Source organism: Dipteris shenzhenensis, chromosome 5 (assembly GCF_047967505.1).
Source record: "Dipteris shenzhenensis isolate YYH24624 ecotype China chromosome 5, Dip_SZ_1.0, whole genome shotgun sequence".
NCBI classification, from domain to species: domain Eukaryota; kingdom Viridiplantae; phylum Streptophyta; class Polypodiopsida; order Gleicheniales; family Dipteridaceae; genus Dipteris; species Dipteris shenzhenensis.
The window spans coordinates 10,428,792-10,455,865 of NC_141600.1; the positions used below are offsets into that span (position 1 = coordinate 10,428,792).

A 27,074-nucleotide genomic window follows, 5' to 3' on the forward strand; every position below is an offset into this window, starting at 1 on the left:
CGCTAAAGAGCAAAGCCAAAATTCATTGCACACTTAAAAATACAACAGAAGTGAGGATTTTGCAAGATATCCTAAACCTAAGTAAAATTACATCCAAGAGTGACACGTGGTGCATCACATGTAAGGTCCTATAACTTTTATTGACCCACAAGCTAGAAGACCATAAATACCTCAACTTTATTAACATCAGATTAGCAATCAAACACTTGGACATAAAGCTGCAGAACCCATAACACTAGTTACACAAGTCTCGGTCCTACAAACAGATATAAAATGAAAATGAATACAACCAATGAGGGCATTGTCCAACATTCCCCCTCATAATGCAAAATTTTTATAATAACATACAAACCACTCCATCCTTAGAGGCATTAAAGCATGATGGGGAATGGAAGAGAAGGCTTGCCTCTCAAAAGTTGATCTCAAAGCCCACAAGAGCAAAGGGAATGAGCAACTCAAGCATGAAAGTCTCTTGATAGACTTGAAGCTGAATATTCCTAACAATTTCTGATGGTTGATCCTAGTAGAAAGTTTATGCACTTTGAGATAATTTGCAACATTCTTCCAAATTTCGACACAAGGTTTGTATAGCTCTGATATTACGTGCATGAGCAGCAATAGTACTTAATGAAAAAGTAGATATTCTAGAGTTTATTTTATATCAGTCAATTATTCAAATGCGACAGAACTTGAATAGATTTGGAAATGAAAGAAAAGACTTAGAATAGAAAATAGTACTTGCTAAAAAGAAGGGAATGTAAAGCTCTACTCCTACGTACACCAGTAGTACTAAGGCTTCATTAAAAGTTAAGACCTTCCTCCTTGGATTTGGTATGCAAGTGGCTGAAATATCTGAATAGATGATTTTATCCAAATGTAGAATAGGCCCTCATATAATAATTGTTGTAGGCCCCCAGTAAATGCATATGTAAATGGGATAAATCCCAGCATGTACACATTATATCCATAAACCTCCAACAATAAAAGCCCTATACCTACTGGAAATATCTTATTAAAGCACATGAACAAGCTATTGTAGATGTCACTATAAGCTCTATCTGACTAGACAAAACAGCTCAGAAGACTGCCATGTCAACTTTGTTGCAATAACTGAAAGTTAAAGCAGCTATCACCGAGAGGGTGTCTCAACCCATCGATCATAGACCCAAACTGTAGCTCCTTTCACTACTGGGCCCTTCCGCTGTCATCTCTCTCAACTATGAAAACCCAACAATAAAGCAAATCCAAGTTATGATAAACCTCTGCAACTAGGACATTTCTCCAGTGAGTGTGTCATTTGGATAAAGAGAGAGGTGCTGATTGGTGGTTCAAACTGGCTGACTGAAATGGACTCCATCCCAGATTAAACTGATAAAGCATAAAGTGCCACAGGTGTTAGATCAGAGCGCTTAACGTAATGGTATCATGAAATTATACATTGGTCCTCATCAAGGTGTGATATTTGTTTGTTTACAGTAAGGTATGTCACCCAGCATGTCTTTCAAGTATTTGGGTAAGCCTATAAATTTAGAAATGAACGAATTTGAATTTCTTTAGTTCAAAAAGCATATAACATGTTCTTGGGGGAAAAAAAAAAAGCATATAACATGCTGGGTCCAAGATTTACAAAAACAAAATGATGATGCAAGATGGACAAACTTTCCTCTCAAAGAAGGCACCGACAACGGTAAGGATTGCTTAACATGTTAACTTTTTTAAGACTGAATGCAAAAGATAACCAAATCTTTTGTAAAGATCGCCACATAAAGCACCCAACTGCATCCACATACCCAAAGCGAAGAAAAACCCACCAAAAGTACGTAATTGCTAATTTTAGTACCTCAAGTAGCTTGCCGTCTACCAAAAGCTCCTTGTGTCTGTTTCAATACATCATGATTCATTTATTCCAGTAAGAAACATTTGCGAGAAAATACATGGGTTAGCGAATGAAAAAGCATAAGATTTTAGTAGCAAACTTTCGCAAATCTGGGTTCTCACCAATGCACACTAATGAGAAGTATACCATTAAGAACTTTCATTTGCAAAACAAATTTTTCATGGTATGGGTGCATGAGCATACCATACATGCATATATGTCGTGCAAAGCGCACACGCCTGTGTGTAAAGACACTCTGTCTCTCTCTCGTACTTTGAGTTTGTGTTTTGTATTTCTGATTTTAGTCTAGTATAGTACTCAGCAAAGGGTCTTAGTGATCCCTTTGCCTCAGCCCATAGCGGCTTGTATGAGCATAAGTCACTTTGATACTGTACTTTGTCTCATAGACCCACGAGGCCTCCTAACGACGTTCATCCATCTCTCTCTCTCTCTCTCTCTCTCTCTCTCTCTCTCTCTCCATCCATGAGACCGGCGATGCAGGCTCGCTTGAGGAGCCTCGCTGGCCAGAGTAGAGAGGCAGTGCTTTCACTCACACTTTCAGGCCCCTTGGACCAAGTGCTTACTTTTTTACTCCTTGCTCCAACCAACGGGGGATGTACGGCAGGGCCATATCTATCAGATATTGTGTGAGCTCGCGTGGAGCGACTATAGTACTCATGTTATCACGGATGATTCGCAGTAAGCCATCGGTTCCTCACCAGATCATCCACGCTGAGTTTGGATCATCTCCATTACAGCTCGATGCAGCATCTCAAGTCATCACCTACCTATATCGAGTCAAGGCATATGAGGATTGCGCCTCCAGATGCCAACAAAATACCGTGGCTAGCATTGTCCTCTTCTATGGCTCTATCAAATGCAGGTGACCAAGTTTGCACATACAACGAGGTGGCTTGAGCAACTGGGGCTCCACATGGACAAACTTTCCCCTTCCAATACAGCATTGATGCACCGTTCCCCCCGCTACAGTATCACGAGGTCAACCAAGTCATACATGAGGATCTTTTGCAGCTACACACATTCCGAGCCTGATTGGAACCAAGTGAGCTCCCAGTGAAGCTCAGCTTTTACAGAGATCATTGCCTACATATCTCAGATGAAGGGTTTATCGAACCACCGGGATATAGGCGGATTCATTTACCCCATTAGCTGAGAAGGGTTTACCCAAGGAGAGACATATGTGCACCTTATGTGGTCTACAGGAGATTGAGTTTGAGGAGCATTTCATTTTCAGATGCCCAGTGTACTATGAGATCCGGGGACACTTCTATTGTCTATTCACAGATAGCTCCGGATTGTTATCCCGGTTCCTCTCTTTTCCAGATCAGAGATGCTTCGCGTTCATTCATGAGGCAGTCAAACATCGTGAGTGCCTACTTCGATCATAGAGACAGAGGAGCATACCCTAGTAGACTCTTCTCAAAGCATGATCACGGAGTTCTTCCAGCCGGACCACACATGCTCCCACTCTACAAGCCCTAGACGCGATAGGGATCCAGAACCAGTGACATGACAGCTCAGGCAGAGGGCTGACGCACAGATTATGCTTGGGGACAATCCCTCCTTGTTCAGATTGGGAGCGCGACCGGCATGGGTCACGGTCACCCTTGTTAGACATAGAGCTGTGACCACGAGATAGCGCAAGACTATGCCCACAAGCAGCCAGCAGAATTCTATCTCTGGTTTTATGCTCTTGCTCCCCCACCATTGACGAGGGGGGATAGAGTGGACCACAATCATGACATTAGAGCATATTTCACTTTGTATTCAGATGACATATTATCTAATGATGATTATGATGATAGTGACAATGGAGATGATTATTATTCTGGTATGACTATGTAGCATTTATCTTTTGTTTTCTGCATGGGTGTTGGTTCTTGCAAGTAGCTCCACCCTTTCAGCTTGATTGTATCAAGTTTCTCACAGCCTCATAGACCCATCGGTCTTCCAAAGACTTTAATAAACTTTATTTCTTTCTCTCTCTCTCTCTCTAGTCCATCTGCTCCAGGTTCATTTGGTTTGTTGTAGGTCTATCAACTTATCTATTCATCTTTTCTGCAGACACAAAGGGACCCATAAACATTTACCCCTAGGAGATTCCCTTTGAATCTGAAGGGCAAATTTGACCCCATACCCCAATTTCAGAAAGGACAGCTGTATGATGCAATGGTTAAATTGCAGAATGAAAATAGACAGCTAGTCAAAGTGGTCAATCAGCTGGAGAACATCATGAGAGAGCTACCCCAAAAGATGCTAGCAATGGTAAACAAAATGGAGATGGGGTATGCCAAGGTCAGCAATGGAACACCAAATAAAAACAATAATTGCTAGAGAAAATGGTGCAGGGGGAATAGCTCAGATACACGCCCTCACCCACATCTTCCAAAAGACAATGCACATCTCAGAATGAAATGGTAGGAGCCTTTAAGAGTGAGGAGGAAAGGCAACAGAGCCAAGACAAATAATTGTCAAATTCCAAAGACACGCAGTCCCACCTTAGGTGTTGAAACATAAGCAACACCTGAAGGGGCACTACATATAGGTAAATATGGACTTTACAAGAATCCCATACTCTCAAATCTCAAGGACTTAAAGCACTCAAAAGTGGAAAAAAGGAGGGAGAAAGAAAATATAAAAAACATGCGCTTTTATAGCTTTGGAGACATGGGAGCATGAAGGGAGTGAAGTCCCAGAAATACAGGGTTTTCTATAAACATAAATATGGAACCAAAAAACACATAGGACGAGAAAGAAAGAAAGAAAGAACCAAAGAAAGAAAGAAAGAAAGTTTATTAAAGTCTTCGGAAGACCGATGGGTCTATGAGACTGTGAAAAACCTGATACAATGAGCCGTGGTAGTGGAGCTACTAAACGAGCATCCACACCAATGCAAAATGCAAAAAATGCAAAATGGTAGTACTAAGTCCTAAGTACAACATAGTACAACATAGTCATGTCGATAGTCGACTATATGTCAATCTCAACATCATCATAATCATCATCATCATTAGCAGCAGCAGTGGGACATCAAGATGGATGAGGCAGTGGAGGCATGAGGTCAGCAATAGAGCGTTGTCGACCCCTCAAAGGTGCAATCTAGGTACGTCTCCTGGTCGTAGCTCTGCGTCTAACCAGGGCCACTCTGACCCCCGTCGGTCAATTACAAATGGAATGCATGCGTGGAAGGGAGAATAATGGGAGGTTTGAAAGCTCTATACAGCTTCCAAAATAAGTGTAGGAAGGCACACCTATGGAATTGGCAAATGAGATGCCCCGCTTAGGGCACCCGGGCTCTCCAGAGCCTGTTGGAGAAGAATAAACATTACCAAAACGCTTTCTCATAGGATAAATAGGGGTCAAGGTACAGACACCCGATCCTATCCTACTGGCTGAGACTGGTATGATACCTCTCAATGGGAACAATTGTGGCAATAAATGGTATATCTCAATAACATTGAGAAGATGGATGCAAGCAGGATCCCACACAAGGCAATGGAGGCTACAAAGACCACTCGATGGTAGAGGGGGAGATGGATGGAGCTGTGGGGCATACAAGCAAGTGATATCCTAGAAGATATTGGGGAAACCAAAAATTTGGCTATGCACAAAATGCTACATAAAATATGGCAGGACCGGGGGGCGAAAATGCAGTTCTACAAACAGGAAATTAATCCAATGCACAGATATGAAATGCAAAAATACCTCAGGGAGGATATATCCACGGTCAAAAGACATCAAATTTGCAAAAGAAGGACCAGCTCGCATGACCTAGAGGTGGAAAGGGGCAGGTAGGAAAGACTCAGGATCCCGAGAGATGCAAGAATCTGCAAGATCTGCCCCACAGGGGAGTTGGAAAATGAGCAGCATGTGCTCCTACAGTATCGACCCTATGGACATCACAGGGGGGAAAATAGCTGCAGCACTCACAACCTAAAAACCGTCCTGGAACAACCAGCCAACCGCTGGGGGGCTACCGGAAGGAAGTTATGGAACACTGCAACAATGTCCTCGGGCTAGCACACCAGATGGCTAAGCAAATACAACACACAACATAGCAAGTTTTGTTAAGATTTCTTATCGATTTTCGGATGTAAAAGAACCGCTATTGGTTAAATTCGCATCCCACAAATCTTTAAGGGTCTCAAGTAGACTTTAATACAATCATATCATATCGTATCGTATCGTATCATCTCTCTCTCTCTCTCTCTCTCTCTCTCTCTCTCTCTCTCCTCCTCCTATACCCAGACCAAAGATGCCTAGCAGCTTTTATTCATGCAGTAGTCCGACATAGAGATCCTCTCATTAATCAAGGAGACAGGGGCAAGGGACTGTGCCCGGCCCATCCCAGAGTACGATCACAGAGTTCTTCCAAGCAGAGCAGGTCGCTATCACAGCCACGGTTAGCAGGAGAGGCAGAGACCCTGAGACAGAGACGCGACACTCCAACAGAGGACGGGACACACAGATCACACTCACTAACATCTCCTCTGTTTTCAAACCTGGGGTGCAGCCTACCGGGGTGACAGTGGCGCTCGTTAGACTTCGGGTAGCGGCTAGGAGGGCACGAGCACCGACAAGTTACTCACCCAGATAGCAGGCAGCGATCAATTACAGGCTCCTTGCCTACACTACCTAGTCCGACGTTGTGTGTATCTTGATGTTCGATATGCCTATTGTATTATAGTGGATCAAACTATGTCTCCACATGAGGGAGATGATGCCGGGATGGCTGCATAGGTTTGTGGTGGACATGTACTATGATATCACTGACTATGTCTACACATTTCTCTAGCATGGGTTAGGATGCTCGCTTAGTATCTCCACCCTTTTGCTCATTGCATTAGGTTTTTCTTCAGTCTCATAGACCCATCGGTCTTCAGCAGACTTTCATAAATTCTCTCTCTCTCTCTCTCTCTCTCTCTCTCTCTCTCTGCCGCGCACACACATGAAACGGAGAATGAGAAACTCGAGAAAGATATGGCTGCCCTACTGGTCACTATACAAGGGAAACATGAGGAACTCTCACAACAAATAAACAAAGGGAAGGGAGAAATAAGGGAATGGAAAGAGGTAGTTGGAATAGAAAAGCCTTAAATGTCCTCATTAGAGGCCTAGCAGTGGGAGATACTCCGCTGGCAAATGCCAAGGCATCTATCACTAAGATGGGGTTCAATCTCACCTTTGAGGCAGCCTGGAGAGTGGACAAGCTTGATGCACCGACGAGACCCATGGTGGAGAAATTCCAGACTGCGGCGGATAGGTCCACCGTCACAAGTACGAGGGCAGCTTTGAAAGGGACCAGGACATATCTGGACAATGACCTCATGCTTTTGCAGGAAAAACATTGAAGAGAGGGGATAGTCCAAGTAATGGCAACGAGGCAAGAGGGAAAATGGGCTGCATACAGAGATGACAAAGTAATCATACGTGAGAATGCAGAAAGGGAAGAGCGAGATGTGAAAAGCACATGACAATGTCGGGCCTACGAGACAGGGACATAGAACAGATTGTGTATGGCTGTTTGAAATTGTCACGGCACCCTTTGGTCTGATCCAAGGGGTTTCTCAGAGACCTACACACACAAAGGTGTCATCTTCTAAATAGAGACACATGAGAGTCCGGAGAGAGGACTGCTCATTGTGACAGGGTACACCTAGAGTCGGCTCACGGAAGGAGATGACGAGGGATACTGGAACACAAGGCTCTGCGGGCGTAGCTGTCCTTTTCCGATCACACTTGAGACCACTCATATCCGTGATGCACCATGCACGGCATATGTGGATACAAATTAAGCACCTGGTGCATGGCTGATTTTCATTGTTGTGTGCTCCTTTCCCCCAGACACATCATCTTATGCGCATGAGGTCACCCCTGAGCGTCACAGCCCATATGAGACGATATATGATGATATCACGGAGTTCTCTAGGGAGGGGCCAATCGTACTTCTATGCGACTTCAATGCACGTACAAGGGGCAAACAGGTTGGCCTACTTGCTTTCAGATCGGACCCCCTCAAAGTACCAGAGATGGACCCTACAAAGCTCGGGATATTGAAGCACTCAGAGGATGCACCACATGTGAAGGCTATGGACGACACTTACTGATCATCTATAGCGGTCTTCAGAGATGGTCGTTATCCAGAGGGCTCACTTCACTTGTTTCCCACATGGAGGGGAACAAGTACATTGGACTACTTGATGGGCTCCCCATCCTTTGTGCCACAAGTACATGACCTCACTATCCCTCCCCCCCGGACCCCCGCCCTTGGCGCCAACCACTCGCATCTAACATTTAGCATCTCGATTACCATGCTAATCGTTGGACGGAACCCTTCTGCCCCCAACCATGCCCAGATGCATTTTGACCATGCCCTTGATGCGGTATATATGAGCCACTTGCCTCATGAGTTATCGACCTCCCTTGGAGATAATGCAAATATCACCGATGCCTCAGACTTAGCAATCCAGGATGTGCTGCCAAATTATTACCTACGACCCAATCCAAATCACGCCTGAGTAGGTGCATGGGTCATAGAATAAGGGCAGGTGTAAATGGGAAGATGGAACTTGAGTGATCTCAAGGGACAGTAATGAAAGGGTATCACCCTTCATTGTGAATCTCACGTAGCATTCTCTCTACCACATTACATTCATCTGCCTTCTCTCTCCCACCTTGCATGTAGGTCGAAATAGAAACAAGTACTCTCATGAGGGTACTCTTCCCCATTGGAGGGCCAATTGGCATTCAAATTCTGCATACAATGCACACATTCGCATTCTCGAGAAGTCTGGTTCTTCACATTTGGTATCAGAGCGGTGACAGTCCATGATCGGAACGAGAGGCAGGGGAGGAGGACAGAGGGCGGCGCGAAGAAGAGTGTGGCACGACAAAGTTCGGCGAACGTGACGGCGGGAAGACACGCACGAAGGACAGCATGGTGCGAGAAGGCACGCGACGACAAGTGATGCACGACGTGCATTTAATGACAACAATCTAAAACCACGGCGAAGCGACGAATTAGGGAAGGAATGCTTCTCTGATATATATTTCCAACAAGCAGACTTTCGCTCCTGCAACAGTCCTTCCAGCAAGCCTCGAACATTATGCTGCAAACAAACTTTTCTATCCTCCAACAAAGGCTGAAATTATGACTCAGACAAGGGCTTTCTTTGAAATTTGTGGCTCTTGGACGGGGAACAAGGTGTCCTAACGGGGTGACCCCCCCGGCGGGTGTGAATGTACCCTTAAAATCTTAAAACCAGGAGGAAAGGAGACCTCCCCGTTCTCCCCAACGGAAAGTCAGATCGGAACAAGATTTTAAGGGGGTGATCCACCCACCAAGTACCCCCTACTTAAACCGTGAGAAAAAGAGACCCCCCCATTCTCCCCAACGGAAAGTCGAATCGGAACAAGATTTTAAGGGGGTGATCCACCCAAGTACCCCCCCTCCCCTCCCCATGTAAATGCACCCTTAAAATCCTTAAACCGTGAGGAAAAGAGACCCCCCTGTTCTCCCCAACGGAAGGTCAAATCGGAACAAGATTTTAAGGGGGTGATCCACCCACCAAGTACCCCCTATAACGGTATCTAGAGCTCCAATCCACTCAAAATAAGTAGCCCAAACGGAGTGTACCAGTTTACAGCAAAAAGACAAGAAGAAAAGCCTAAAAGAGAGCGAAGAAGAGATCATTTGAAGTGGTTCTTGGACACAAGCGAAGCGGGAGTCTGATAAGTACCACCAACTTTACAACACTTGACTTTTGTTGTAAAATAAACCCCTTTTCTGAAATTACAGCAAGTCATTTTCTCTCTTGTATTACTAAAAGGAAAGAATGGAAGGGGAAGGGAGATATAACAATGAACTTATTCCTTTTCCTCCATTACCCGAAAGAGAGAGAGAAAGAACACCTTCACCCCCTCCTGAGGATGGATTAGGTGAGAGTTACACACATCTTGAGTATGATAACCCACAAATAGATTTACAGCTGTCTCTCCTTAAAGAACCTCTTGAAGGGAGTTCTCCTTTCGTAATGAAAGAAGAAATGAGACTATCCAAGAACAAGGAGATGAGTTTACTGTTGGAAAGGTCAGCTCCCCATGTGTAAGCCCCCATATGAGGAGAGCATGGGGGAGGTAGAACAGGGGATATTGGGGCTGCCACATGGGCAGCACACAACAAAAGGTAGAGGCTGCCACATAGGCAGCACACAGGCTGCCATGTGGGCAGCTATCCAAACAGGGCCAATGGGCTAACAAGAAGAGTACCTAGCAAGTCATGGAGCTCCTAATTGTGAAAGCAGTACAGAGCAAACACATGGACATCAGGGACCTGCAGCAGCCTGATTGCACAGGGTTTTCCAGCAAGAACAGATGGCGCATCAGTACGGACGGGATCCATACGTGGCTGTACGCGGCTGGTGTAGGCCTGGCAGGAGGCAAGGATGCTGCAGCAGAAAGGCGCATGCATGCAGAAAGATGCGGGACAGCTGGCGAAGGCTATGGGCAGGTGTGAGGCTTGCAAAAGGCCCTAGATCTGGGGCAGTAGGACCCTGGCCAGTGGCGCAATGCCACGCGGCTGGTCGGCCCTGCAAATGGCCCTGAAGGGGCCTAGTTTGTGAGCCCATGGGGAGGGCTGCTAAGTTGGCCAGTGGACCCCACAATGGTCGGTTTTGAGCAGACTGGTCGGCCACTACGGGGCTGCCAGTCGGTTACCACAAGGGGCCCTTGAGGGCCTATAAAAGGAGAGGCCTCAGCAGCAGAGCAGGACCAATTGGGCCTATCACCAAGAGGTGAATTGGGCTGAGGAGCTACAGACTTAGCTCACAAAGGGCTGCCTACCTAGGCTGACACACAAGGCAGCAAGGTTGAGAAGATCATTATGGATAGAAAGTCTACAGACGCTCGAGGTGAAGCACGCGGGCTCGAGTCTAGAGATAGCCGGCAGATAGGAAAAGGACCTTGTGGTAAGATCAAAGGACCACACCATTGGTGGGACTTTGGATGTATCTCTTTTGTATTGTGTCCATAGCTTTGGATGAAAATATATTATTTTGGTGTCTTCTATATCTGGCTGGTTCATTGTCTATTGATGAGTCTGCACATCTATATGATGCACATTAAGTTAAGAAGTTCGTGATTCCACACCACACTGTGTGAGCTCTTGGGCTATTCTATCAGTCTTCCGCTGTGCATACCCTCTGTTGGTCCATTTCTAGCATGGTATCAGAGCCCAAGTAGGAGGCTCACAGGTGTGGGAGCCTAAAGGTAGGGACCCTTCAACTCAAAATCCAACACATGGATTATAATCCCAAGAGTAAGAGAGGAGACTCCTGTGGATAGCTGATTTTCAGCTTAGCAACATGATTGAACAGTCCATTATGACAAGATTAGGGACTAAGAGGGCTCTAAACTTTGGGGATGAAGAGTTGAGTACCCCTTCTAAGAGATCCAAATTCCAACCAGAGAGAATCGAGTTCTCCAAATATGATGGGGCAAGGAAGGCTGACAAAATCTTCGATTGGATTTGCCATTTTAAGCTATACTTTGCCCATCAAGACAAGACCGAGCAAGAGAAGCTTGCTCTTGCCACATTGCATCTGCAAAAGGATGCTCTAATGTGGTGGTCTTTGTCACAAACATCAAAAGAGCCTATTCATGAATGGGCTAAGTTTGTGGAGCAACTGAAAGCCAATTTCATGCCACCGAGGCATGAAGAGAACCTGACCTTTCGTTGGGAGAGATTTAGGCAATTTGATAACGAGAGTAATGCAGATTTTACGGCCAGGTTTTGGAAACTCTCTCTAGAGTTACCCGAAAAGAGTGAGGAAGATAGGAGAAAGACGTATTTAGCAGCCTTAAGCCTAAAAGTAAGATACAAGGTTGAAATGTTTAACCCGACCATGCTTAAGAACCTCACTAAGCTGGCTGAAATAGCCGAGAGGAAATTGAATCCTCGTAAACCCTTCAATAAGGAGGATGGGTCAACATCTAAGACAAACAACATACCCACTTTTAGGAAACCAAACCAGTTTAAGAATAACACAGAAAAGGGTAAAACTCTTGTACGGAATGTGAACAGCCAATCACGTCTTGTATGGGTGCCATTTCCTTCTATGACGAACCAAGAGAAGAAGATTTGATTAAGGAAGGAAAATGTTTCGGGTGTAAGAAACATAAGCCAGGGCACGTATGGCATAAGTGTCCCGTTCTCTTGGCTAAAACTGCCAAGACGAATTCGGTAAAAGGGAAAGCCAAGGCATCCAAGCAGGAGGGTGAGGCTTCTACCTCGTCATCCTCGAAATCTACCATGACTATTGAGCCAATATGATGTGGGGTATGGAATCACAAACTTCTTAACTTATGTGCATAGATGTGCAAGCCAGTAAATAGACAATGCTCAGAGACAAATATAGAGGCAACACTTTATATTTCCGTCCATCCAGAAACTAGGATAGGATACAATACCAAAAGGTTCTTCAACTACAAGCCTGACACTTCTAGATCTCTGAGCCCGCATGCTCCACCTCGAGCATATGTAGACTCTCTGTCTAGATCCCTTCCACCTTGCTGTCCGGAAGCCAGTCTAGCTGGGCAGCCACTCTAGCTCAGTCTGCAGCTTCTCCTACGTCACCTTGTCCTCTTGAATGTAGGCCTAAGGCTCCCCCTTGGCTGCTCCAGTCTGCTGTCCTGAGGCTGCTCCAAGTGATAATTATGGAGGCCCCTAGTGGCCCCTTTTATAGGACAAAGCCCTACTCAAAATAGCCGACCCAAACTGGCCGACTTCAGGGTCTGTTTGGGCTGACCCCAGTCTGTGGGAATACTTGCTGTAGGCAGCCCCTTTTAGGGCCCTCTTTTCCAAGGCCTTTAGCCCACAGTCCAAGGGCTTTAGCCCTCCTTCCAAGGCAGGGTCCTAGCCTCGTCTGTCTGCCTATATAAGGCTTGGTTGGCTGGCTCCAACCAGCCCAACCAGCTCAACCAGGATGACCAACCCTGCTGCCGGTACACCCACCTCTGCTGCGCCCCTTTCTGGCACCCTATGCTGCCCACACGTGTGCGCCTTGGATGCACCACATGTCGCCTCAGTCTGCCCTCCTGTGCGCCTCTGTAAGGGGCCTGTTCCAGCCCGTATGCACAGTCTTTGAGGTGCCTCTGCCAAGCTGCTGTGCTGCCCACATGGCAGCCCATGTGGCAGCCCCTTTAGCCCTTTCCCTGTGAGGTGCTGCCCATGTGGCAGCCCCCTCTCCACCATGAGTCTTTTGGGCACATGCCCTAGGTCTCCCTCCCCCATGCTCTCCTCATATAGGGGCTTACAGATGAGGAGGTGACCATTCCAACACCCCCTCTCACCGAAACATCCAGGCCCAATGCCAATACGTCGATGACGATGCTCCAGTAACTCCCTCGTCGTAGTCCTCTGGAATATTTCGATGTCGAAAGAATTTCCTAGCTTTTCATTCAGTGGCTCCTGCTCCACCAAGTCTGGTTCCGCTTCCGCACACCATCCGGGTGCACAGGTCCATCTCTGGTAGCACCTCCTGGCACTACCTTCTTCTGTCACGTTCCTGCCTTCAAACTCGAGCAATCCAGCCATCACGATCTTCCACTTGTCCCCCTCAAAATGAGTGAACAACCTAGAGTCTTTCAAGCACCATGCTCTAAGGGTCTGTTTCAACCCGTCCTTCCTTTGGCAAGGTCTGCAACCAATGAATATTTCCAGATAACCTGGACCATGAACTCTCGCTGAGTTCTTAAGTAGGTACTCTTCTGGCTTCAGTACTCTTTGTCCATCACCTTCTAGCAATCTGCTTCCAAGATTTGAAGAAGGCCAATTTCTTCCAATGTCGTATCTCTTGAGAAAAATGAAGAGCAGAGTCACTCCACATCATTCTATAAAGGCTTAAATGCAAAATATCAAGTACATACCAGACTGTTGTACTCCCTATGTGTTTTTTCTGAAAGCAAACCCTGTACCTCATTGAGGCACCCACCAAGAGCCTGTGTAATCCTCTATTGTCCCCTTCTGAAGTACAGCATCCATCTGACCATGAGACCCTAGGGCCCTCCATGGAATGGACCCTCATGTTGAAGGGTCAATGAGACTGAAAGGAGCACATACAAGGTACAAAGTACAAAGGTCGATGAGAAACGCCATCACGTCAAAACTTGGATAATGACAAGATACAAGTACAAGGTACTTGTACCTAGACCTAGGACTAAGTGTCCTAGGTGTCACATAGGACTAAGTGTCCTATGTGGCCTAAAAGACACTAACACTACAAGTGCCTACACTTATGCCTACAAGGCACATACCATGGCCTATAGAGCATCACTAGAACCACCAGAAGATGGCCTACAAACCCCCCTCCATGGGATGGGCTGAAGTACTCTGGAAACGTCTGAGAATACCTGGTAGTTTCTGGTCATGGTGACACATGTTCATCCAAAAGGATATAGCCACCTATGAATGTACAAGGGATGTCAGATCATGTAACAAAGGGAACCAAGTGTAAAGCCTGTCGGAAGACTTCGACCTTTGGACGAGGAAGTGCCTTTGTAAACATATCTGCTATGTTGTCCTCTGTGGGAAGATAGGACAACTCTATGTCTCCTGCTGACAACCGCTCCCGAACATAATGATAGTGAACTTCAATATGCTTGGTGCGTGCATGAAACACTGGGTTACGCACAATGGCCAAAGCACTCTGGCTGGCTGTCAGTGTAGACAATAGTGGAGGATGTCTGGCAAATACCAAGATCTGTAAGTAACTGTCGAAGCCAAACACACTCTACTGTAGCGGTGAAAGCTGCCCTGTACTCAGCCTCACAGCTAGACATGGCAACTGTTGGTTGCTTCTTGCTGAGCCAAGAGATACATGAATTGCTAAGCAAAAAACAATTGCCAGTATGTGACACTCTAGTGTCGGAACATCTTGCCCAGTCACTATCCGTGTAAGCATGCATGGTAAGTAAACCCTGATCACCATAGAAGAGGGCTAAATCTTGAGTGCCTCTAAGATATCCGAAGACTCTCTTCACTGCCTGCCAATACTGTGAACTGGGCATGTGCATGAATCTGCTGAGCTGAGATACTGCATACTGCAAGTCAGGTCTGGTGTGACATAAATAAATAAGGCATCCAACAGCCTGCTGATAAAGAGTGATATCACATGGTGGACTCCCATCATGAGCTGAGAGTTTGAAGCCAGGGTCCACTGGAGTAGAGATTGCAAGGAGCTGTCCAATATACTTGGACTCAGACATCATGATACCCCCCTCAACATGAGCAAACTGAATGCCCAAATAATAATGGAGCCGTCCCATGTCTGACATGTCAAAAATTTGCTGCAAATAAGCCTTGAAAGCTGCAATTTGCTGAGTATCTGGGCCCGTGATGAGCATATCATCCACATATAAAATCAGCACTAAAAAATCAGATCCACTCCCACGGACATAAAGAGTGGGTTCTGTGGGACTATTCTGGAAACCAAGGGATAGTAAGTGTGCATGAATTTTGGCATACCATGCCCTGGGTGCATGCTTCAAACCATAAAGGGCTTTTCTAAGCCGGCATGCCTTATTTTCAGAATTAACAACCTCAAAGCCACGAGGTTGTGTGACATAGACTTCTTCCTGCAGATCCCCATGAAGAAAAGCAGTCTTGATGTCAAGTTGGTGCACTTGCCAATGATGATGGGCTGCAATGGCAATGACACATCGAATGGTAGTAATCCTGGATGTGGGAGCAAATGTCTCCTCAAAGTCAATGCCTTGTTGTTGGGCATACCCTTTTGCAACAAAACGGGCGTTGTATCGATCTATGCTGCCATCAGATTTCCTTTTTAATTTGTAGACCCACCGTGTTCCAATGGCATGCTTGCAGGAGGGAGATCTACTAATTCCCATGTGTCATTTTTGGCAATAGATTGTAACTCAGCTTTCATTGCATCCATCCACTCTTTGCTATCAAAAGCATCTTTATGGCACAAAGGCTCTTCATTGCAAGCTGTAGCAAGGAGTGCAAACTCAAGAAAGTGACCATGCTGTCTATTCCCTGATCTTGTCCGGGCAGCAAAAGGCTGATCTTGTTTGCTGTCCCTCAATGTATCAAGAAGCCATCTGGGAACTTGTCTTTGCTGTCTATTGACAGCTCTTTCTTCAATGACTGCATCATGAGTAGTGGGATCATTTTGTGCCGGAAGAGAAACCTGCAAATCAGTATGAGGTTGTGGCTGATTATTGCTTAGTGGAGGGCCTGCAAGAGGCTCATGTTGTTGGTCAAAATCCTCTTCTGATGATGGCAGAGGTAACCAAGATTCAAAGGCATCAAACATGTCAACATCTGGCTTTGCTTTGCAGTCCACAAGAAAAGAAGCTGAATGTTCAGCAAAGATCACATCTCTACTGACAATAATCTTCCCAGTATTTGGTTGATATAACCGATACCCTCTGCTCTCCTGACTGTAACCAATAAATATGCATTTGATTGCCTTGTCATCAAGCTTATGTCTCAGCTGAGATGGTACATGAACATATGCAAGAGACCCAAAAACTCTCATGTGTGAAAGTGAAGGCTTCCTGCCTTTCCATGCTTCATAAGGTGTAATAGTCTTCAATGCCCATGTAGGTGATCTATTCAGCACATAGTTGGCACACATTACTGCATCAAGCCAAAATTTATTGGGCAAAAACTTGGCCTTAAGCATGCATGTTGCCATCTCCATTGTGGACCTGTTTTTCCTTTCAGAAACAGGATTCTGCTGAGGGGTGTATGAGTGAATAATGCCCCGTGAAGACAGAAATGCATCAAACTCCTTTGACATATACTCACCCCCCCTATCTGTGTTGAGGGTGACAAGCTTGCTTCCTAATTCATTCTCAATCATATTCAGCCATCTCTGAAAGCATAAGAAAACTTCAGATTTGGCCTTTAAAGGATATACCCAGAAATATCTTGTGAAATCATCAATGAGAGTCATGAAATACTTATACCCCCCAATGGCATTTGTCCTCATTGGGCTACAGATATCACTATGTACTAGCTGTAATTTCCTTTGTGAGAGTTTTGGACAATTCTTTTAAAAAGGAAATCGATGCATCTTACCCAAAAGACAACCCTCACACACATGTTTGGAAACTGTGTGAGTCTGAGATACATCATTTGCCATCTGCTGTGAATGTAGCTTTGCAAGAGCTCTATAATTGAGATGGCCCATTCTCTCATGCCAAAGATGAGTTTCAGCAAGCTGTGAATCTGAAATAGCCACCAATGCTTCAATAGAAAGTGCAGAGGGATGATGATCAAGGTGATAAAGCCCTTTTTGCAAAGTGCCAATGAGAACTATGGCATTGTCATCACGAAGATCATAAACTAGACATCTGTAGCCATCAAAAATTACTCTGAAACTTGAAGTAGCAATTGCTGAAATTGAAATCAAGTTGACTTCAATGCCAGGCACAAAAAGGACATTTGTCAGAGTGACAAGATGGCTTGAAATGGATGTGAGCTGCACATCTCCAACTCCTTTTACAGAAGCATTATTAGCACATGTAATAGTCCCCCCTCGAGGTGCATCAGCTAAAGAATGGAACAACTGTCTGCAAGATGTGACATGCTTGGAAGCACCACTATCAAAGTACCAGGACTGAGCATCATTAGCAATAAAGAGTGCATCAGTTTTGAAGGGATCGGACAGCCCATGCCCAATCATCCTGAAGAGCATGTGCATGTGAAGCATCTGCTAGCTCATGGGATTCAATAGCATGTGAGGCAATAACTATCAATCCTGCTTTCTTTTTCTCCGAAGCAATGCGCTTCCTGCATTCTGAAATGTCATGTCCAGGCTTGCGACAATAGTTGCATCTTTTCTTCTTTGCCTTATCTGCTGTATTTTTAGATGCATGGGAGGAATTGCAGCTGCTATGCGCAGATTTTGGCTTGCCCATAGGCTTGGAAGCCTTGCCTCTTCCTATCTGCTGTGAAGCAAATGCATGATCAGGAATAATGGCTTGTCTGTTAGCTCTACTTTGCTCTTCCTGCAAAAGCAAAGTAACTAGCTGATCAAAAGAATAGTGGTCTGGATTACCCATGGCCACTAATCGAAGGGTTGTAGCAAACCCTTGATATGTATCTGGCAGTCCATTCAATGTGGTACTGACAAGCTGTGAATTTGGCACCACCTCATCAATGTTGGCAAGTTGTTCCATGAGGTCCTTGACCTTTGTTAGGTATGCATCCATAGAGTCACCTTCATTCATATTGACTTCCTGTAATCGCCTTCTTAAATATGCAACACGAGCTTCATTGCGAATCTGATAGAGAGTAGCCAATTTATCCCAAGCATCCTTTGCTGTCCTGCAAGACCGGATGTGTGGAATAATGATTCTCTTGCATGATAAGGCAATGCATGAATGTGCAAAATGCATCTCTTGCATCCCATCTTGATTGTTCTTGAGTTGGAAGAGCAGCGGCAAGAGTGCTAGAGGAAGAGGCATCAGGAGGAGTACCCCCTGCAGCAGTAGAGGCAACCACTGTAGCATTGGCTGGCCTCAGATCATCCCATCTTGATTGTTCTTGAGTTGGAAGAGCAGCGGCAGGAGTGCTAGAGGAAGAGGCATCAGGAGGAGTACCCCCTGCAAAAGGACCAGCAGTAGAGGCAACCACTGTAGCATTGGCTGGCCTCAGATCAGCCCTAAAAACAATATTCCACAAATGCTTTGCAACAAGAATATGTTTCATGAGATAAGACCACATCGGATAGTTGGTGCCATCCAACTTATCATCTTCACGAAGAACTCCAAATAAATCTTGATTGTTCCCAGCCATAGCAAATGTGATACCCTGAAAAAAGACCTGAAAACCCAAAAGCCTCAAGGCTATCACTGCAAAAAGCTGGCTGTCCAAAAATGACAGCAAATATCTGCAAATTTATGACCCAAATCAAAGGGCAAATGCAGATCTGACCCAAATGTGACTATGGCAGGCAATGTTCACTGCAAAAAATAGCAAATTTGGCAAAAGCCCCAAATTTATTGAGGGCAAATAGGCCAAAAAGAGAGCAAATGCAAAAAAGCCCCAAATTTTGCTGAAATTTTTGCAAATGTGACCCAATGTATGCAAATCTGACTCAATGTCCTGCAAATGTAACTTAATGTCCTGCAATCTGACCCAATGTACTACAATCTAAACAAGAAATTGCAGACCAAATCCCAAAACTCCAATATTCTTGCAAGAAATTGCAACCAAAGGAGGTGAACTGAAAGCCCCAAATTTGCCAATGTCCTGCAAAAGCCCCAAATTGCAAATGTCTGTAGATACCACTGGTAGTAGATTCGCACGTGCGAAATTGTACAGAACACTCGGAGCAGGTACAAGCTGTACGGTCAACTGTTCTGCAAGTACATGTGTACGGAATGCAGGTACAAGTTGTTGACGGCTGATTTGCAAGTGAAACCGTACGGAAGGACGTACGGAGCAGATACGGTGCAAGTACACTTGTACGGAGAAGAGCGTATGGCTGTAGCAGATACTTGTTCCGTACGACGGGAGTATGAAACGCAGGTACGGAAGGCAATACGGCAAAGTACTTAACATAGGTACGGAAGTACGATGGCGATGCTGGGCAGGTACGGAACCGTACAGTTGTGCGGCGCAATTGGTACACGTAAGAAGATGCAACAGGTAAAACAGCTAGCGACATAGCTAGATGGCAGGACTCGAGATCTGTACGTGATCCGTACATAAGTCCGTACAGTCGTACGGATTGTACGGATGGAGTGCAGGCTGTTGAAAGCTGTGAGCGATGCAGATCTGGAGGCAGGGGAACAAGTCCAGTAGCGCTCTGATACCACTGAAGGGTCAATGAGACTGAAAGGAGCGCGTACAAGGTACAAAGTACAAAGGTCGATGAGAAACGCCGTCACGTCAAAACTTGGATAATGACAAGATACAAGGTACTTGTACCTAGACCTAGGACTAAGTGTCCTAGGTGTCACATAGGACTAAGGGTCCTATGTGGCCTAAAAGGCACTAACACTACAAGTGCCTACACTTATGCCTACAAGGCACATACCATGGCCTATAGAGCATCACTAGAACCACCAAAAGATGGCCTACACATGTTAGTGTCAACAGCCACGCACCTGGAAGGAACCAAGCACTCCATGCTATCCTTCACCTTCACAAAGACATCTGATTCCTCGTCGACCCACATCTCTATGTCAGACATCCTCACTATGATTTCTTGGTCAACACATCTGACCTCGGTAACACTCGGTGATGTCACCAGGAACAACTCTTTGATTACCACATTTTGCTTTGGCCTCTCCCTCTGAATCTGAGTCAGACTTCTTTTTGTTTTTTCGATCCGCCTTTTTCTTTCTGCAATCCTTTGCAAAATGTCCTGGCGTATCACAGTAGAAGCACTTCTTCTTCTGCTTCCTCTTCGAAGTCTCCTCATCGTCAGAGTTGTCTTTCCCTTGCCACCGTTAGGCTTGCCCTTTCCTTTGCCGGCGTAATCCTTCGCCAGCAACGCCTTGTCGTCTTTGTCGTCGTTGTAGAGCTTCTTCCGAGCTTCCTCCTATAGCAGTAATGGACCCAACTTCTCAAACGTCAAAGGTTTGTCCTCTGTCCTGTTGGCATGGTCATAACAAAGCTCTTGAAACTCCGAGGTAGCCTCCTCAATACCATCAAGGCAAAATGGCATGAGTCTGTCTTCTGACCAACTGCCACCAGTTGATCCCTCACCACCTTGACCTTTGTCAAGTGGCTATGGACCGTATCTCCTTCTTCTATATCAAGATTGTAGAGTTGATGCTAAAGAAGCAAAATCCGGGAGGTGTTGCCCGTCTCGTATAGATCCTTCAAAGTGACCCACACCTCTACTGACGTCTCAGCCATCTGGATATGTGGAAGAACAGAGTCCACCGTAGTCCCTATGTTTAATGCCAGGGCATGGGCATCTCTGTCTTCCCAAGCTTCGAGCTCCTCTCTGTCTACTACCATGACTATCTTCCCTTGCTTGTCCTCCGGCTTCGCCTCCACTCTCGTTGTCAGCTTCCACAACTTTCGAGCCACTAAATGGCTCCGGATTTTCACCTTCCAGATCGGGTAGTTGGTCCCGTCTAGTTTCCCAGACTCTCCAAAGTAAGGGATAGTGAATGAGAGAAAGCTGGGGAAGGAGGAAGGGAGAGCAGGGGCTGAAGAGGCTGTAGAGGTCGACATCTCTGCTGTTATATCACACAGCAAAGTCAACCAAACTCAATTTTTAGTAGACCAGAACTCTGAACGCACCTAACTAAACCTGAGTCACCCTCCTTCTCACAAGGGCACAATCCTCCAGTCGTGGAAGTGCCTGGCACTTCTAGATCTCTGAGCCCGCGTGCTCCACCTCGAGCATATGTAAACTCTCTTCATTAAGAATTTTGCACGTCTTGCTTCTCCACTAACAGATTTGTTGAAGAACCATTCCTTGTATGAGTGGGGAGAGGTTCACCAAGTAGCTTTTGAGGAGGTTAAGCATTGGTCATTGCACCAATGTCAACGCTTCCGGATATGGACAAAGAGTTCTTTGTTGTATGTACGGATGCGAGTGATACCTCGATTGGTGCAATGTTGATGCAAGGAGGGCATCCCATTGCTTATGAGAGTAGAAAGCTTCAAGGGGCTGAATTGAAATATATCACGTATGAGAAGGAGTTACTGGCAGTCATTCATGCTTTGAAGTTATGGAAGCATTATTTATATGGTTCTGCTTTCAAGATTAAGACTGACCATCAAAGTATCAAGCACTTGTTTTCTCAACCCATTGTTTCTTCAAGACAAATCAAATGGGCTGAATATATTCAATCCTTCATGCAACCAAATATTGAATATGAGCTAGGAAAGGAAAATTTAGTAGCTGATGCTTTGAGTAGATGGCCCCAAGTTAATCACATTTCTGTGATTAAGGAGAAATCACTAGGAGCAATGGTTGAAGCTTATCCTTCAGATGAGCACTTCGCTGAAATTTATGGGAAGCTCCAACGTAACAAAGTTGGAGAGTAGAGGCCTATTCCATCGTGGATGGATACCTATTGTTGGGACGTGCCATATGTGTACCCAAAACATTTCAGTATCTAGTCATGAGTGAGTTACATGCGAGTCCATATTCTGGACATAGAGGCATTAAAGGGACCATTGATAATATTGAGAGGTACTTCCATTGGCCTAAACTTCGCAAAGAAGTTTCAGCCTTCGTTCAACAATGTGATGTATGTCAGCGCATTAAATCTGACACAAGTAAACTGTAAGACTGCTGGCCTTGTCTACTCCCTCTGAAAGGTGGGAACACATTACAATGGATTTTGTGTCAGGTTTCCCCAAGGTTGGTCAGGTTGAGCAGATTTTCACGGTTATAGATAGACTGAGTAAACAAGCTCAATTTATTCCCTGTAAAAATGAGTTCTTTGCTCCTGAAAGAGCAAGGTTATTCATTAGGGAAATCTTTAGGTTACATGGGTTACCAAAATCTATTGTATCCGATAATGATGGCCGTTTCATTAGCAACTTTTAGACAGCCCTATTAGAGAATCTCGGAACCAAACTGAAATTTACTACAGCCTTCCATCCTCAAGGAGATGGACAAAGTGAGAATGCCAATCAAACCATAACTACTTTACTTCGAGCGTATGCCCATGACCAACCTAGAAAGTGGCCAGAATTCTTACCTATGTTAGAGTTTGCTTATAATAACACTGTACACACTTCCACCAAGAAAGCTCCATTGGAAATCATGTATGCACACAATGTTTACCCACTCCAATAACACAGTTGGGGGAGCGAATTTTTACTGCTGACCAGTTTGCTGAGGATATGTCACAGGTTATTGACCAGGTCAAAGAACATATTAAGAAGCTCAGGTTCAACAATCCAAGGCAACCAATAAGAAAAAAAAAGAAGTTTATTACAAGGAGGATGATTGGGTTTTACTGAAGATTGATAAAAGAAGAATCAAGTCAATGAGAGGAAGTACAAAACATGTCAAGTTAGCACCAAAGTTTTATGATCCATTTCAGATTTCTGCAGCGTTATATCCAGAAGAAGGATCTAGAGCGTATGAGTTGAAATTACCAGCCCACTGGCGTATGAAGAATATCTTTCATGTGAGCAATTTGAAGAGATACCATGGCGATACTTCTGCGTTTTTGGATACTCAGCATCAAGAAGAACCTGAACTTGAAGATGGGACTGAAGTTCTACCTCCGGAACAGATTGTGTACCATAAAGAGAAGAGTACTCGTGGAAAGAAGAGATATATGTATTTACTGAAGTTTAAAAACCAGCCAGCTAGTGACACGCAGAAGAGTTCTTTACAGATTTTCCACAGATACTCGCAGATTATATAGAGGCGATGCAATTGCAGAAGTAACAAGAGAAAGTGCACGTAAGAGGAAGAGACAAGCAATAATCCAAAAGATAACTTCTCCTCATTCAAGCAGGAGGGAGTGTTATGACAAGAGAAATGATTATTTAGTTAATTAATAGTCATCTCTCTCTCTCTCTCTCTCTCTCTCTCTCTCTCTCTCTCTCTCTCTCTCTCAAACAGGGGGATGGAAAAAGATGCCAAGGGAGAGTAGAATATGCCAACTATGTGATCAAGGTATGGTTGAAACAGAAGAACACATGGTAATGATATGCCCTCACTATGCACACATTAGGGAAGAGTTCAATCACCTCCTTGAGGGACATAACAAACTGGCTGATTTGCTGCATAAAGGGTCACCTTCAGCTTTAGGAACATTTGTGTATAAGCTCTTCAAGCATAGGAATCCACCTGAATCCTAGAAGGTGGTTTCTCTTTCCACCCTCCCATCTTCGAGAGGAGTTTTCATGTACTTGTGATATTGTATTGCTCAGGTCCCATAGGCCGGTTTTGGTCTTCAGAGGACGATAATATATTCTTCTTCTTCTTCTTCTTCTCTCTCCTTCCTTCCACACACGTCCCACAGGGACACACAGACAAAAATCAAACAGCGAGAAAGTATCAACACCCTCACTCTTTCTCAAAAGCCAGATTAGGTTGAGAGATTTCACCAATTGCAGCAAAGGGCTGCCTTTGTTTTCTTAGTGGAAAGCTCCCTTGTCTGCTCCTAATGCTGCCCCACACTGCTCAGCTACGTCCTCCCTCATTCACAAGCGCTTGGCAAGAGCCCAGGAGCTAGTCTGCCTCCCACTACCTTCCTGTGTGTGTGTCACTGATACTTCTGTTAAGGCAACTAATCTGTTGCATTGTCATCCCATAGGAAGGCAATGGTGGAGCTGGCCCGCACAGAAGCTCATTTGGAAGAGCGCCGAAAGCAATGGAAAGAGGCCGTATTTGCAGTAGAGGGTTCAATTTGCAGTGCAACTTCGACCGAGTCATGCATCCAACTGATCCAAGAGTGTCTAGGCATTTCGACAGGAAGTTGGATATTCTGGTAGGCTGCCTCTTAGAGCTTAATCCTCACACATAAGCTCTGTTTAATTTGGGAGCTCTCAAATATGCAACCTTCTTAAGTGTTGGACATTTTCTTATATGATGCTGCTCAATACTGGCCACAGGTTCACAACGTGGGCAAAACTAGCAACACAAAGCCAATCTTAGATGTCAAGCTTATGCGAAACTCAAATCATTCACGACAGATCCTGAGCAAGGTCCATCTACCTGAGATCTACATACAGGGTTGTTTCGTCTATTCAAGTTGTTTTAGGTGACACTACATATGTAATAGTGTGTTAGACACCTGCACTTCCCCTAAATGAGACGTTGGGCTCATGAAACAGGACTTTTTGGTCTTTTGCACATGTTAATAAACCTCTCTCTCTTACGGTTTCTTTTTCCCCTTCCCCACAGCTCCCCACTCCCCTTCCCTGCAGGCCTGAAGCCAGCCTCTTGGCTGGCTGGCGGCTGGCATATAGGTACCCCTGGTGAGTTAATGGCTAGCCCTATGGGCTGGCAAGAGCTGAACGTAGTAAGCTGCAGTTCCCCTAAATGAGGCATGTGGGCTCATGATGTATCGCAGATTTTGGTCTAATTGGCCTTTTTGGTCTTCTGCAGACGTTAATAAACCTCTGTCTCTCTTACGTTATCCTTTTCCCCTTCCCCACAGCTTCCCACTCCCCTTCCCTGCAGCCCTGAAGCCAGCCTCTTGGCTGGCTGCAGGGTTAATGGCTAGCCCTATGGGCTGGCCAGAACTGAACGTACTAAGGCTGCGGTGATGACATTACTGGGCTGCTTCCTCCCCATGGCCACATGATAAGCCTGATGCCTTCTGGATAATCCGCAAGTAACAGACAAGAGTCATGTTCACATGCATCCTAGAGGAGAAGTAGATGCATGTGACAGGGGGAGGGGACAGTAAGAGCCCAAAAGTGGCTGTGATGTAGAACCAACATGATTTAGTTTCTGATCAACATAGATCACCCTTCAGTGAGACACTTGGAGCAATACAGAGGAGCATGGGAACAGCCCATTCTGAGGAGAGCATTCCACTTGACGCTAAGAAACATGATTAGAATCTCAATTTAGCTAGAACGTTTTGTTGCATTTCAATATGTTCTGACACTAAATTGTGTTGAACAGTATGGTAAAACAATGCCCGTAAGCAAAGCAAACTTGACAAGAGATGGACATCAACCACTCAAAGAAAAATTCAATTGCAAAAAGAAAATGAGCTCGATGGATTCGACAGTTGTCACTTGGAGCATTTGAGGGTGCCCTCGTGAATTGCAGTCCACAAGTCACATTTTGACGTGGAAATTTTTTAGAACTGCTCAATCCTAAAGCTTAAGAACCCATCGATCCTATAATTCGCGAAATAGGAGACACTCACTGGGTGACTTGCTGAATCGAAAGCACATTGGAGGGACGCAGGTTAGAGCAAAGCCAATCCAGGAGGGGCCGGGTCTCCTCGTACTGGAAGGGCCATTCGAAGCTATCGGGGTCGAGGAGCTGCCAGTCTTCGTAGCCAAGCTCCACTAGGAGATTGCAAAGTTGGGCTCCGCTCATAGCGGCAGTAGAGAGCAAGGGTCATCTGGATCTGCACTGTTCTCTTATGTGGGCATGTCGATTGTGGACTGTTCTTCAATCAGAATATGCCATTGGCGCTTCTAAAATTTGAAGGCTGCTACTATACAAATCTATGTATTTATGTATTCGGAATAATCCTCTGGCTCAATAGAAGTGATAACACTCATATATATTTTTTCTTTGAAAAACAAGGTGAATTACATTCAAAAGGCATGCCCTGGAGGAACAATAATAGTTGTGTAAAGGAGAGAGTGGTCGGACCAGTAAATGAAGTTTGTTCCTATTAATTTGTTTTTTGTACTAGAGTTTGTCCATATGTGGCCAATGGTTGATCCATGTATTGTAGTTGGTTGTTAAATAATTTGTTTGAAGTTTTGTTGTTCAAGAAATGTAAATGTTGGATTTGTGTTGTTATTGGAGATGTTGTAATTTATATTGAAATCCCCTATGATGGTAGTGTGTGTTGTTTTTTTAATATTGTTTATCATTTTTTATAATGATGATTGGAGGATTGAATTAGGTGTTGTGGGTGATTTATATACATTAATAATTGCAAATTCATAGGAATTTATGGTGGAGAATATTGTTAACAAGCATTCGCATTTGTTGTTATATATATATATATATATATTCCTCGTGTACTAATCTCAAGGAGTCCTTGTAGCATGTGGAAATTCCACTTCCTTTGTTTTTTTGAAGGCATGTAAAGTGTGGTAGGTGGAGTTTGTTGAATGATTTTGTATGCAATTCTTGAAGGCATAATACTGTTGCGCTTAGCAAACTTTTGTCATGTAGTATGTCCTCATAATGTGCGTTAAGGGCTCTTGTATTGAGGGATTGTAGTGTTGGATGTATGTTATTAATGGTAGACAAGTTTTTTTGATGAAGTATCCATTGTCGCTCTGATCTCAAACGTTCAATTTCTTTGAGAACATGTTGGTCCACTTTAATATGTTTTTGTTGTATTGGATTGACAATGTATAAGTTATCTGGGTTTTTGACTCGTGATAATGTTGTGTATGTTACGCCATGAGATTTGATTGATGTTGGGTCAAATGCTAGTGAAACCATGGATAGTCCTTGCGATCAATGAATTGTTCGTGCTGCAGCGGGTTGTATGGGAAATTGTC

The 27,074-nt window shown here is 44.8% G+C and overlaps 1 protein-coding gene across 2 annotated transcripts in view; it reads right to left on the reverse strand.

The window, feature by feature from the left end:
• The window catches only part of AUG3 (HAUS augmin-like complex subunit), a 72,134-nt gene extending 46,077 nt beyond the window's left edge, over positions 1 to 26,057 (reverse strand). For both annotated transcript variants that reach the window (XR_015541011.1, XM_087374848.1), the window contains exons 1-2: positions 25,748 to 26,057; positions 1,841 to 1,877 (exon numbers count right to left, since the gene is read on the reverse strand). Coding sequence is in view for 1 of the 2 variants with exons in the window: in XM_087374848.1 (XP_087230974.1) it covers positions 1,841 to 1,877; positions 25,748 to 25,923 (213 nt within the window). In the remaining variant the exon portion in view is untranslated. The remainder of the gene's footprint in view (positions 1 to 1,840; positions 1,878 to 25,747) is intronic.
• Between the last annotated feature and the right edge of the window lie 1,017 nt (positions 26,058 to 27,074).